The 14116-nt window shown below is 43.4% G+C and overlaps 1 protein-coding gene across 1 annotated transcript in view; it reads right to left on the bottom strand.

The window, feature by feature from the left end:
- GABRA4 (gamma-aminobutyric acid type A receptor subunit alpha4) overlaps positions 1-12540 on the bottom strand; it is a 69707-nt gene extending 57167 nt beyond the window's left edge. Inside the window, exons 1-2 of the mRNA XM_053578109.1 lie at positions 12195-12540; positions 11687-11805 (exon numbers count right to left, since the gene is read on the bottom strand). Coding sequence (XP_053434084.1) covers positions 11687-11805; positions 12195-12280 — 205 coding nt within the window. The 5' untranslated portion in view covers positions 12281-12540. The remainder of the gene's footprint in view (positions 1-11686; positions 11806-12194) is intronic.
- Positions 12541-14116: the final 1576 nt, after the last annotated feature.

The raw sequence follows: 14116 nt of genomic DNA, 5'->3' as shown, positions 1-14116 counted from the left end.
GGAGCGTGTATATTTATTTATTTTTTATTTTTATTTTTTTGTAGAGACAGAGTTTCACTTTATGGCCCTCGGTAAAGTGCCGTGGCATCACACAGCTCACAGCAACCTCCAAGGAGCGTGTATATTTATAACTGCTAAGAAGGGACAGGTATTATTTTCTTTCTTTTTCCTTTCCTTTTTTTTTTTTTAGAGACAGAGTCTCACTATGTCACCCTGGGTAGAGTGCTGTGGCATCATAGCTCACAGCAGCCTCAAACTCTTCGGCTCAAGTGATTATCTTGTCTCAGCTTCCTAAGTAGCTGGGACTATAGGCGCCCGCCACACGTATTTTTGGTTGTAGTTATTGTTGTTTGGCAGGCCCGGGCCAGGTTTGAATCCACCAGCCCCAATGATGTGGCCAGTGCCCTAGCCACTGAGCTACAGGCACCAAGCCAGGGAGACGGGTATTTTCCAAAGAACAATAAACACATGTATAATAATTACTATTTATTGAAGGACTATTATGTGCCCAGCAGGCTACCATGTTCTTCCCAAGTGCTATTTCATTTAAGGGATGCAATTTCCCCCAAAGGTGTCATTGTCTCACGAGGACTTTTGTGTTTTTTTTTTTTTGTAGTTTTTGGCCGGGGCTGGGTTCAAACCCGCCACCTCCGGCATATGGGGCCAGCGCCCTACCCCTTTGAGCCACAGGCGCCACCAAAGGTGTCATTATCATGAAAATTTTATGGATTTAGCCCCTGAGCTCCCAGAATATCAATACTGTATACCAGAACCAGAATTCTAACCACTTTGTATTGATCTCCAAAGTGTGATCTAGCTTTACTATACCACATTGTATTATAAAATAATTACTGAAGTACGATGGAATTCTATCTCTAGTGTGTACATGCTATTCCTGTGGGAAAGAAATCCTCAGGACCCTGACAAAAGTACAGCTATTTGGCAGACAGGTAGCAAAAAAAAGCAGGCCAGAAAACAAACAGCCCTTCCTGAGCTCCGGCAACTCCTCCTCCTGCCCTGACAGGAGTACAGCCACCCTAGGAGGACAGCTGGAGACAGAAAGCAGGTCAGCAACCAAGCGGAAGGGCCACAGCAGCCCCTCTCCACCCTCCTGAATGCTAGGAAGTGTCAGAATCTCCTACCGTGGTCCTGGCTGGCACTAGAGATACGGCCTTTGTGGGAGGCAGTAATTCTAAAATCAGCCTCAGACACAGCATCATTCACCCTGCAGCAAAGAAGACTTCCCTCATCTTTCTGACCCCCTCCCACATGCCAACTATACTAATAAAAGTTCCCTGAAACAGTGTGAGGGGGGCTGACTTCTGGTCAGAATCCTTTCTGCTCCTTTAAAATTAAGCCTCTCCTTCATCCCTGGACTGGCCTCCTCTCTTTCTTGCAGACCCTGGCCAGACTCTATCCTGAAACTTCCCAATACCTATATCTCTTATCTTCTTCATGAGTAGTTTCTGAACTACATTCCTGTAGCACTTGTATGCTTTTTTGTTCTTGTTACAACCTGAGTCTTTCTGTGAAGTTCCAAACTAGCACAGCGCTTTGTACATACCAGGTGCTGAATAACTATGTGTTTCATTATGTTCCAAATATCATCTCAATGGCGATTAAAAAAAACTCCTCAAAAGGAACAAAATACTGTAATTTATTTGCTACCTTAGTTAAGCTAAAAATATCTCTCAATTACATGAGAAACTTGTATTTGCATCTTCTCCCAGAACCAGTCCCCTGCCTTAAATGTAAAAGGTTTCTGACGAATCGTTTGTCAATGAACGATGGTCACTATGCAATTAAGAACAAATCTTAGAGATGCTTCCTCTAATACTACTCTTGACAATGTTCCAATGAACCTTACCAAGGGCATAATTACATAGAACCAGATAATTTTGAGCTTAGAAGTTCTTCCCATAATTTTATATATATTTGTGTGATATCAAAGACATCTTTTATTTTAAAATTCTACTTCTTTAGTAATAGCGAAATGGTTTTTAATCCCCCAAATATAATGATATCCTTTAAGGCGAACAAGATGATTTTCAACAGTCTTTGAAAGAAGCAGACAAGATCGGCAAGATCAAATTCAGGAAAACACTCCCATTTAATTAATGAATCGAACTTTCTGGGAAAGTGGAAAACATTGAACAATATATCAGATCATTTTCCACTGTTCCTTTAGCCATGTAGACCTGCTTAAAGAGAGGTATCACTTTTTAATTTCATCTCCAATAATGTTCAATTTGCTGTTACCTGAGAAAGACTTAGGCTGTTTTTCTGATCTTAAAACTACTCAGTCCATGTTTTCTACCTTGTCTCCTCAGATATGAAGTTGAGGAAATATTTCTAATTTCCCAGCCACCTACAGCATGCATCCACCGACCTCTTACAAGACACTAGTGCTATATCTCCAGAAAGGAAGAGATTTAAAGTACTTAAGAAGTACAACAGTAACAATAAGAAATCTGAGTGAAATATATAAAGAAATCTCTATTTTTGCTTGTTATTTACAAATATTGAAGTATTAGACTTCCTGAATATTAAATAAAGACAATTTGTTTATCTATTGATATCACTGAGAAAGCAGAAAACACAATAGAGTTCTAGAAGCTTCTTTGATTTAGAAGATATTAACAATTACTCGTGAACATCTATATTACATACAGATTCCTGTATTACATACACCTTCCATCCATCCTTGTCTACTTTGTACATAATTAAAGCACCAAATCAATAAGGAAAGCATAAACAGCAACAGCAATAATAGATTCTGAGCAAAAGAAGCAAACAAGAAATTCACAGAAAGAAAATTCTTGTAGTCAATGAGGATTTGAAAAGATGCTCATCTACATTAGAACATAAAAGACAGAATGTCAAATCATTTCACAATAAAATACCATTTTGAGATACACCATTTATATATATTATCTCTACCTATATATCTATGTATCTATCTATGCAAAATATATCTTCCTAGTGTTAAAGAGGGTATGTGTATCCTGAATCTCATGTTCATTATAAATTTTAAATGAGAGTTTGATTTTATAAACTCAACACGAAAAATACTTTGGCATTATCTTGTCGAGTTGAACTCCTACTTACACTAAGATCCAGAAAAATTCATTCCTTGATATATATGCAAAAAAAAAAAAAACCCTCTTGCACATTTACAGCAGAAAATTTGGGCCAGGATATTCACAGCACCACAATCTTGGAAACAAGCAAAAAGCCTACTGCCAACAGAGCAGATGAATAAGCTGGTTCCTATGCGAAGGGAATATCACAGAACAGTCAAAATCAATGATTTATAGCAGTACGCAACAATGAGGGTGAAGCTTGGCAATACAGAATTAAGTAAATAAAAGCATCAAAATATTATAGAGAACAAGTTCAAAACAATCAAATATTTTGAATATACTTTAAAAAACTAAGATGGCCTAAATTATCATTGAAAGAAAAGCTCAGAAATGATTTTAAAAGAATTCAGGATGGTGGTTAATTTGGGTGAGGAAGATAAGATTAGGATGCAGAAGACCAAATAGCTGGATAAATGTTCCCAAAGTCCTGTCCTTATTCCTGGTTGATGGTTTAACTGGTGTGTTTATTCTATTTTTTTTTTTTTTCTTTTGGCCGGGGCTAGGTTTGAACCTGCCACCTCCGGCATATGGGACCGGCGCCCTACTCCTTGAGCCACAGGCGCTGCCCTCTATTTTAATAAATGAATAAATATACAAAAAGAAGATTATGCTTGGGCAAATAATGAGACTCATAAACCTGACTGTTAATCCAGAATTCAATTCTGTATGCCTGAGGTTTATTAGAATAAATACATTTCAAAAGCCTAGAGAATAAAGCTGGGATGGTTAATGATACAGAAAGGCAAACTGATGACCTTTCTCATCTAAAAGTAATCTAGCAGCTCAGTGCAGTATCACATAAATATCCACCAATTTGCTAAAATCTTATGATCTAGATTTTACAGTGCCTATTTCAGGAAACACCAAATACATTTTGCACATCCTTACCCTAAAGAATATGTAACGATACGATAGTACCAGTCCATTTTCTTGTGTGTGCGTGGGTGGGTGGGGGGACCAAGAGAATCAGAAAATCAATTTGTGTTTTCAGACACCATTTTCTCTTGTTTTCTCAAGGGAATCTTTCCTTCATTTATCTCTTCCTTCCAGTCTCATACTGTTTTCCTCTATTAGATTATTCCCAATAGTACACAAACATTATATAGTCTCATCTTTAAAAAAATGTGAACTTCCCTCTTTCTCTTCCCTTTTATATTTAAACTTCTGAAAAGAAAATATACACACTGCCTCTTCTCCTTCCTATTCACCCTTATAACCCAGTTTCATGACCAGGGTGCCCTTTCGTCAAGACTGCCAGTTTTGTTTTTTTGTTTTTTCCCCTATCTGTAGGATTGTTCTCATGAACTTTAAAAGTAATTTTATTTCTCCCATTTTTTTTTCTTTTTGAGACAGCTCACTGCAACCTCAAACTCTTGGGCTCAAGTGACCCTCTTGCCTCAGTCTCCCAAGTAGCTGGGACTACAGGCACCCTCCACAACACTCAGCTATTTTTAGAGACGAGGTCTCACTCTTGCTCAAGCTGGTCTTGAACCCATGAGTTCAAGCCATCCACTTACCTCGGCCTCCCAGAGTGCTAGGATTATAGGTGTGAGTCACCACACCTGGTTCCTATTTCTCCCATTTTAAAACAAACTTTCCTGTTTTGATTTCCTTCTGTCTACTTGCACCATCCCATTTCTGCACTTCCTTGTAGAAGTGTTAAAAATAATAATAATAATAATAACCTTCTCCCAGTGTCTCCTGCACATACCCCATCAGAGATTCATACCCACCATGCCAGCAAAACACTATTCTTGTCAAAGTCATTGAAGGTACACACACGGCAAAATCTAGTTCTCTGATTTAAGTTCTTGTCTTGGTTGATCTGTTAGAAACATTTGACGTAATTCATCAATCCCTCCTCATCTTTGAAATACTTTTTTTTGTTTTTTTACTTCACAGTATCTTTTACTTTACTTACAGGTGCTTCCTTGGTTTTTCTGCTACTTCAATCTTCATGGGACAGGAATTTTTCCTACTCTCTTCCCATTTCTTAACACTGGAGACATCAGAGCTTAATATTTGTATCTCTTTTCTACCTTTTAATCCCCTGGTGGTCTCGATAGTCTTAAGGCTTCAAATCCCATGTATATTGATGCACCTGTCATCCCGAATTCCAGCCTCATCCCTCCTTTGTAACTAATAGACATCTCCAAGGCACATGCACCACACTCGCATACAACTTGTTTATCCAGACCCCTCGTCTGCTTCTTCCGCAGTCTTCACGTCTTGGTTTTTCTAGGTGTTTAAGTCAAAAACTTCGGAGTCAGCACTGACACCTCCCTCTCTCTCACACTCCACATTTTAGCTGCCATCAATTGACGTCAACGTTAGCTGGAAGCCAATCATTTCTTATACATTTACAAGCTTCTCTGCTACCAGCTTGGTCAAGACGTCCATCATCTCCTGCCTGGTTTATTGTGGAAAATCTCTCTGCCTATTCTCACAGCAGCCAATTAAAATGAATCAGTTGAGATCTTGCTTCTGCCAACATCTTTCCAATGACCTATGATTTGACTCTAGGTAAAAGCAAAGTCCTTACCAGCCTACCCAAAGCTTTACAAAATTGTGTCCTTTGATCTCCCTGACTTCTCCTTACACCTTTAACACACTGACCCTTTCTTCAGCCCTGATAAACTTCATACAGTGACAATGACTTTCCTGCTCAACATATTTACACTTAAAGTTCCTTCTCACCAGAAGACCTTACCCCAAAAATATGGCTTACTCTCTCTCTTACCCACTTGTGAGAAGTATTCAGAAGCCTCCTCCTCAATGAAGTCTTCCCTAAGTGCCCCAGTGAAAAGTGGACTTCCTCCCTGCCTCACACTGTGGCCATTAATTGACATCTGGCACGCGCTCCAGTTTACTTATCTCTGTTGTTTATTTTCTATCTCTTTTACTAAAGTTTGAGCTCATGAGGGCAGAAAATTGTGCAGTCCTCCATCACTTGAAATAATACCCTTGCTCGGTTTCTCAAAATCATTTTTTAATTTTTCCCATTTTCTCTTAACCACCATCAAGTCAATCACCAATGCTTTGCCAAAGCTTTTGCCTTGGCATCCCCCTTTCAATACTGTCCTGTTTCCTTTCTCGAGTCTTTCTTCACGCAGCAACCAAATAAGGCTTATTACAGTCTAAGTCACACCGTGTCATTCTCTCCACTTAGAAAATGCCAGGGGCTGCCAGGTTCACCGTGAGAATAATCTAAGCTCCTTGCTAGGATCCCGCCGGCTTGCTTGGGCCTGGCCTCTGCTTACCATCCCAACCTAGTCCGTGACATTCTTCCTCTCGCTTTCTGGCTCCAGGCAGGCTGTACTCCTTTCACTGTCCACATCACACTAATCTATGTCTATTATCCGCCTTCAGACCTTTGCACTTGCTTTGCTTGTTCTGCCTGAGAATAACTGTTCTTTTACCCTTTCTAAGCCTGGCACCTTGAAGTTGCACCTTAGATTTCTTTGTACCCTAAATCTCTAACAGAACTCCTCACCAAACATTCTCTCTCTCTTAGCATGCTAGATTGTCCATAGTATTTTCATTTAATTATTTTGTGTTTTGTTTGTTACTTTTATTTCTCTACTATAATGTCTATGAGGGCCAATGTCAGATCAGAATTCTATCTTCACAAACTAACATTGTTCCTGACACATAGTTGTCTCTTGATACACGTTGGTTTAACAAAGGGATGATGAATAAATGGGACAAATTAGAAGAGAAGGAAGCTTCACCTCTCTATTGCCCCATGTGCTTGAAATGCTCTTTTCATTTATATATTTTTCAAAATATATCCTCTGTTGACATTCAATTAATGAAAACAGCAAATGATTTATCAATTTAATTTTTAATTTGAGATACAGGTCTTTCAGAAATAGTGCAAGGACAATTTAATTTGTGTGGGAAAAATATTTCAAGTTAGGACAAATGTATACAATATTCCATCTTTCCTTCACCATTTTAAAATACTATTAATAGTTTAGAATAAAGGTTCTCATTTCATTGCTTTCAGGAAATGTGGTTTTGGTTATTTTAAACCAACTTTACTTGGTAACAAGAAGATACACGGCCAGACAATTAAGTTCACAAACTCATCCTAGAAAAAGTGTGACATACCTAATTGCTGTAATACTGGGGTCACTACAAAAGTTTTGAGACAGACTCTGTTATCAACCATTATTGCATTTCCAAGGAACACAGTTGATGGAGTCTGTTCTCATTTACCTGTGCCAATTTCAACTTGTTCAGTTTATCAGTGTTGCTGAGAGGGCTTCATTTGTCTCTATGCAGGTTTTAAGTTTCTCTATTTTGGTGTATTCCAAGACTTTCACAATGGCTCCCATATCACTATGGTCACCTTTGAAGTACTCCCTTGGGGGACTATGCATCAAAGTCAGTGACTAGTCCACCCTTCAAAGAACCTTTTCTAAGATGGGCTTGGGAATTTAATTGCCACACTTCCATGATGACAGCTCTAATGGCTATTCCAGGAAGAGAGCACCAAAAGTGCTCTGGAGGGTGGAGGAGGCCCTGGCGTCAGGGCACAGTGTCCCAAGGGGAAGACTTTGAAGGGACCTGGAGTGATACTCAGCAATGAGGTATGAGGTACTTTTTTCTAGAATGAGTTCTCAAACATAATTGTCTGACCTCATATATTCAGAAAAATTTGCTCTTGATATACAAGACAACGCAAGAAAGCTTCAGCAGTGGTTACAGCAACAGGCCACCTGCCTGAAGGTTTAATGCTTGGGCTGTGAGTTGTGACCTACCAGTTACTAGCTTACAGCCCTCCTGGGCAATTCACTGTAACTATTCTCAGCGTCTTCTCTAACAGAGGGATGATGCCTGCCCTGCTTATCTCTTTGTATTTTTGTGATCATCTTAATAAATAATGTAATGTGATAATGTTTTCAAAACTATAGAAGATTCCATTAATGTGGAGCTACGTTAGTGAACAACCTCACAGAATTGACTCTAATGCTTCATTCTCATTTTAGAGAGGTTATGAGGATGATTCAAGGCAACCGCCTATCTTGGGACTATTTATTGTTCCAGATCATGTGCCTCAAAAGACTGACATGCAGTGAAGGCTGTGTCACCTTCATGGAAGATGGGCAAAGCCAGGCCTTCTAGACCCACTCCTGGGGGTTAGGCCATAACTGAGCTGTGCATTTTTAATAAGGCATGTTACTATCAAAAGTGGATAAGCCCAAGGGGGAATTATCATCTAGCTCCTCCATGGAAGGGTTCACTTGTGTGCTTCTTTTAAGCAGGTGCCAGCTATGTCAGGATGACAACAACTGATCTGTCAGAGACAGAAAGAGCTATGTCCCTTTAGAAGTCCCAGCACCACTTCCCCCCTGCCTCCTTCCCTCTCTTCTCACCGTGTCCCCTTTCTTTTCCAATGGGAGAATGTAGAAGACAAGGGAGAAGAGATCCTGGAGGGATGAAAAAAAGAGAACCATTTCAATTCCTTTTATTTCCCTATCACAAGCTGTGCTGCTGAGTTAAAAATATGTAATTTAGTTTCCAAATCTATTTCAACCCCTGCCTGGCCTACTGAGCAATCACAAACCATCCAATTTCAATTCAAATCTTTGCTTTTAGCTTTATTTTAAATGGAACACAGCTACGTTGTACAAACAGATATAAAGTAAATGCTCCTCAAAGAGCAGACGTAGGATTAAAGGCACCAGGAAGGAAATCCATATTTATAGTGTGCTGGTCAAAATCTGGATTATTTTTATTTTATTTTTAAAATGTCAAGCTTTCTACTTGTAATGTGATAATGAAAGATCAAATTTGTGGCCCCTAAAAGGCTGTGTTAACAATGAGTTTTTCTCATTATTTTCAACGGTGCACATTTACAACTTTATGTAAACAAATAACACATTTTCCGCAGGTGAGAATTACTCTTCCTCTGTCACATTTGGAATACTACACATTTATAGGGAATGACCCACTTCTACGAAATGAATCATGTCTCCACAAATATTTATGGGTAGAGAAAAAAACAACAACAACCACATTATGTTATATGGTAAATGCTTGAAGAATTAGTCAACTCCTAACACTGTATGTAAATTTAATTCAACTCTTTTCCAAGATAGTATAAAAGTATCTCCAGGTTGGTACACAGATCACATGACAGTGACAAGTAAGATGATAAGTTGAGGCCCTTGAAACATTCAGTAGTCTTGCAGCTAACCAAAACCCAGAAATAGCTTACATAGATGGTTTTCACTTATTGTACCATCTAGGTAATGTTTGAGAGCAAGGAGGTAGTAAAGGAGATCTATCCACGAAGGATCCTTTCATCCTTTGGAGTTATAACTTGCATTTTAACCATCAATAATATTTTCACTTATAACATTTAATAATCAAACCATATAGTTTCAGTTATAAATCTTCACTTTCATTTATGTTGGGGTATATCAACTCTCTAATGAATATTTAAACTACATGTGATTTGATACTTCCGTTATTTTTTTTTCTTCACTTGAAATGTCAAGTTTAAAACCTTTATGGGCAGGTTATATCCTCTTGTATTGATATAACACAGTCTTAAATGGTACCACATCATCTGAAACATTCTCCATGAGACTATTTTTGATCTAAAGTTATAATTTCCCAGTCATTTCGAAAAGATCATGCATTGACAAGTGATTCACTTCTGTAACGAAATCTCTTTTCAGATTTGCATGAAGGCAAATGCAGTGCAGGCAACCTATCCCAGGAGAGGAAAGTGAAAAGAGCAGGAGAGACTCTCGCCCTCCTCATCCGTCCGTTTCACTGTCAACATACAAATACTGATTTAATACCCTCAAAGGCTTCCCATAATCTTCTCAGTAAAATCCAAGGGGAAAAAATGTTCTGGAATTCAGAAGACCTGATCCCAGCCTGTGGTTGACATGCTATGATGTACTATGTGCCCCTACACAAATCACTTTGAGTCCTCAGCGTCCTCGTAGTTAAATGAGGCCAGCAAGACCAGATAGACCCAAAGAATCATCTGGCTTTATGCACCCAACTCTATTTTATCTCCAGTGATTCTTTGGAACCTGGGCCCATACTCCTTCCTCATGTCCACGGCTGTCCTGCTTCCCACTCTGACTTTCTCCATTCCCCCAACATCTCAGCTTCTTACTCCCCTCAATGGAAGCATAAAGTTCCTCTGTGCTTCTAATATTATTCGAAACCCATCACTTAGTATCTGACACCATGCTAATCTGCTAATCTTTTAAACACATAACTGGCCCTGGGTTCACCTCCTCCTCCTGCCTCTTACTAATTGTGAACTTGGACCAGTTGCTCAACTTTCCAACTGCCCATTTTTTCCTTGTAAAATGGAGTTACATGGCTGTCTTTTGGGGTTGTGGTAAGGGTTAACCAGAATAACGCCTATGACATGCCTGGTATATGTGGATGTTTAATTAAATAAACACAATAGTACTTGTTATTGTGACTACCGCTTCTAGGATGTAAGTTCCTTGATAATAAAATCTTTGTCTTGTTGGACTCATTCACTGAAGGGAAACTGGCACGTGTGTTGAAAAGAAGAGGAACTTTGAGGGCAGATATGGGCCAGTCCCATGAGTGGGACCCTAGCAAGTCTTCACCAAATTGGACTGCTCAAGGTTCAGAATTGTATCTTAAGATTTTTGTGAACCTAGTGGCTAGCACAGAGCTTGCCACATAGATTCTCATTACATATTCAAAGGAAACATGAATATGACAAAGCACAACAGGGCTGTGTATGTACCACCTGCATTAAGCCCAGTCTAGCTATTCTGTTGAAGAAAGCAAAAGGAAGCACCTCCGACTCCAGAGTCTAAGGAGGAAAGCAAATGCCTCCTCCCCTCCTTGTAGGGAAGTCAACCCAGTGCGGAAGAGGAAAGGAAAAAGGACTGGGTTCTCCAACAGAGCAGGCAGCTTCGTGCCCCAGATTCTGTCCTAGGTAGAACGCCGGCCTAGGTTTTGGCAGAGAAACTGACACGTGGGAGGACAGGGGACTTTGGTTCAGCTGCCTCCAGAGCAACCTGCTCTGAGCCAAGTGGCCAGGTTCAGAGAAACTCCATTCTCAGCTCGGGGAAGGCAAGCAACTGAGCCCTGAGTTCCCATTTTTGACTCTTCCCCTCCAACCTCCTCCACCCAACAGTCAGGTCCCGGGAGGTAATTGGTGTGGGGGAGAAGCAAAGCTCTGAGGGGGCAGGGAGATGGGAAAGTACGGGAGGGGGCGGTCCCCTTGTCATAGGTCTCACCACGAAGGGGGGCTGGGAGAGAGAGAGAGAGGGAGAGAGAGGGAGGGAGAGGGAGGGAGAGGGAGGGAGAGAAGGAGGGAAAGTGATAGAAGGCGGGAGAGAGAAGGAGAGAGGGAGAAAGAGAGAGAAGGGGGAGAGGGAGGGAGAGGGAGAGAGAGGGAGGGAGAGAGGGCAAGTTCGTTTCTGCACGTGAAGCATACCTAAAGATACTTCCATAGACAGACAGACAGGCAGACGCAGAGAGGGACACACAGGACACATTTGCGCGTTTGAAATCGCTCATACCCCCAAATCCAGGACGCAGCCTGTTGTCATAACCATCGAGCAAACTGTCCAGGATGCGGGTGAAATTTTCTGGGCACAATTTCTCCTCCTTTGGGTTCTGTCCTGGGGACTCGTTTAAACTGCAAGCGCATAAAACGGGGGCGGAGGAGATTATTTTAAGAATTGCTCAGAGAACAGGTGGAAACAGGTTTGTCTTCTAGGGAAAGAGTCGCTTGCCCTAAGCTCAGGGAGGCAGGGCTGGGGGTCGGGATGAGGAAGACAGACCCGGTCAGGAAAAGAGCACCCCGCGCACACGCACTCCGGTACCTACGCGCTCCTCGCACCCGCTCCCCCTGCGGTCTCCGTGTCTATGCGGTCACAGAAAAGCCTGACTTGGGGCCCCCGATCTTACATCAGAGGCAAGAAGGTCTGGTTCGCCCAGGAAGCAGCGGGTAGTCGAAGGGGGCTGGGAGCTGCCACTTCTGCACGTTCCTCCTTGCCCCCGCCCACAGTACCCCAAAAAACTCACCAAGCCGCCAGGCACAGGAAGCGCAGGAGGGCGAAACTGAGCCCGGAGGACAGCGCGATCGCGGGTACCTTCTTGGCAGAAACCATCTTTGCAACATGCCATACTTTACGCCTGTTCACGTTTCCAGGCTCTGGAGATGCCCTGAGCAGGGTGCGAGGAGAGGACTGAGCAGCCCGCGGCGTGCGCACACTGGCGCCGGCCCTCGCCCGCGCTCGCAGCCCGCGCCGCGGTGGGCGTGTGTGCGCGGGGCCGGGGGGCGGGACCTGCCGCTGCGCGCCCCCTCCCTGCTCGCGCAGCGCTCGGGGTGTTTGGAGAGCTCTGCAGCCCGGGCCGCGGTGGGCGTGTGTGTGCGGGGCCGGGGGCGGGACCTGCCGCTGCTCGCGCAGAGCTCCGGGTGTTTGGAGATCTCTGCAGCCCCGGCCGCGGTGGGCGTGTGTGTGCGGGGCCGGGGGCGGGACCTGCGGCTCCGCGCCCCCTCCCTGCTCGCGCAGCGCTCGGGGTGTAAGGAGAGCTCTGCAGCCCCGGCCGCGGTGGGCGTGTGTGCGCGGGGCCGGGGGCGGGACCTGCCGCTGCGCGCCCCCTTTGCTCGCGCTGCGCTCGGGGTGTTTTGAGAGCTCTGCAGACCGCCGCGCACCCATTCGTGCCCGCGACGGAAAGCTTCGGGGTTAACTCGTGCGAGTTTGCGCCGCAAGGCTCGACAAGTTTGCTCCGACTGCAAGTCGGGGTCTCGGCCCCGGGCCTGTGGCTCCCCTCCCCGTCCGCGCTCCCTGGCCCCGCCTTGTACGAGCGGGTCCTAACCCACAGCGGCGCTCGGCCGCCTCTTCTCCCTCCAGGGTCCCCTCCCTTCCGCGGGGATTCGGATCTAACCAATGAAGCCCCTGGCTTGTCAGATTGTATGAAGACCTGTTTGTACCCATTGTCAGGACGCGGGTGGAGACAGGGCGGATGACAGGGGTTGCTGGAGTGGGAGAAGGTAGTGAGGAAAGGGGTTCAAGTTTGGGCAGAAACAACCTTGAGGACCCTCCCCCTTCTGGTGTTGGAGGAGGAGGAAGGGGAGGATGGCGAAAAACAAGAAGATTCTTCCGGATAACAGGAGTTAGTCACAGCGCAGACCCTCCCCCAACTGCCTCACACGGTGGTCACAGCGTTGGCTAAGCTGCTGATTTCAGAGACACCAATTTCTGTGCTCTGCTCACCTCCACCCGGAACACACACGCGCCCCTCGGTTTGGCTGCTGCACCCTTTTCTGCAGAGAAGGGGAGAGCTGGGGCCAAGTGACCTCTGATGGAAATCACTGTCACTTCTTGGGACACTCTCTTTCAGAATAGAGTTGACTGACTTTCAGAGGTGGACCATTTTAGGGGGGAGGAAAAGAGGGCTGGAAAGAAGGAGGGGAGAAAGAGACAATGTATGTGGTGGGGGGAACACATAAATTATAAATTAAAATGGAGGGAACAAGTATTAGTTCACTTATGCCTTGGACAGGAGCGCTATGCCCTTACAGCTGTAGTGTTTTACTGAATGAAGGTAAGCATTCCCTGTAGGCTTTGTAAAAGCGTTTATTGCTGGCTGGGCTCAAGTGTCTTTCACATAAATAGGGATGCAAGTGGAAATTTTCACATGACCTAAGTAATTTCCATAATGTTAAGTCCCTGGAACCAGATGCCAATCACTAAGCTCTATTTAGAACTCTGATGGTTTGTTCCAATTTTGATGACTGCTAGACTAGTATGATAGAAAAGCATGTTACAGTAGAGAAGGGTTTGTAGGGTTTGTTTGTTGTTTCAATCCGCTGATTACAGATTTTTTCCAAGGGTGAGTCAAAAGCGCCATTAGTGCAGTGGGCCGCGCCACGTGCTCTCCTAACATCCTGGATCCGCGCTCCATCCTCATTCCATCCTCAGCATTCTTCTCTCATAGAC

The sequence above is a fragment of the Nycticebus coucang genome, chromosome 23, assembly GCF_027406575.1.
Source record: "Nycticebus coucang isolate mNycCou1 chromosome 23, mNycCou1.pri, whole genome shotgun sequence".
Classification (NCBI taxonomy): Eukaryota; Metazoa; Chordata; class Mammalia; order Primates; family Lorisidae; genus Nycticebus; species Nycticebus coucang.
Note: the sequence above shows the minus strand (reverse complement) of the source record. Positions and strands in the feature narration are given on the sequence as shown.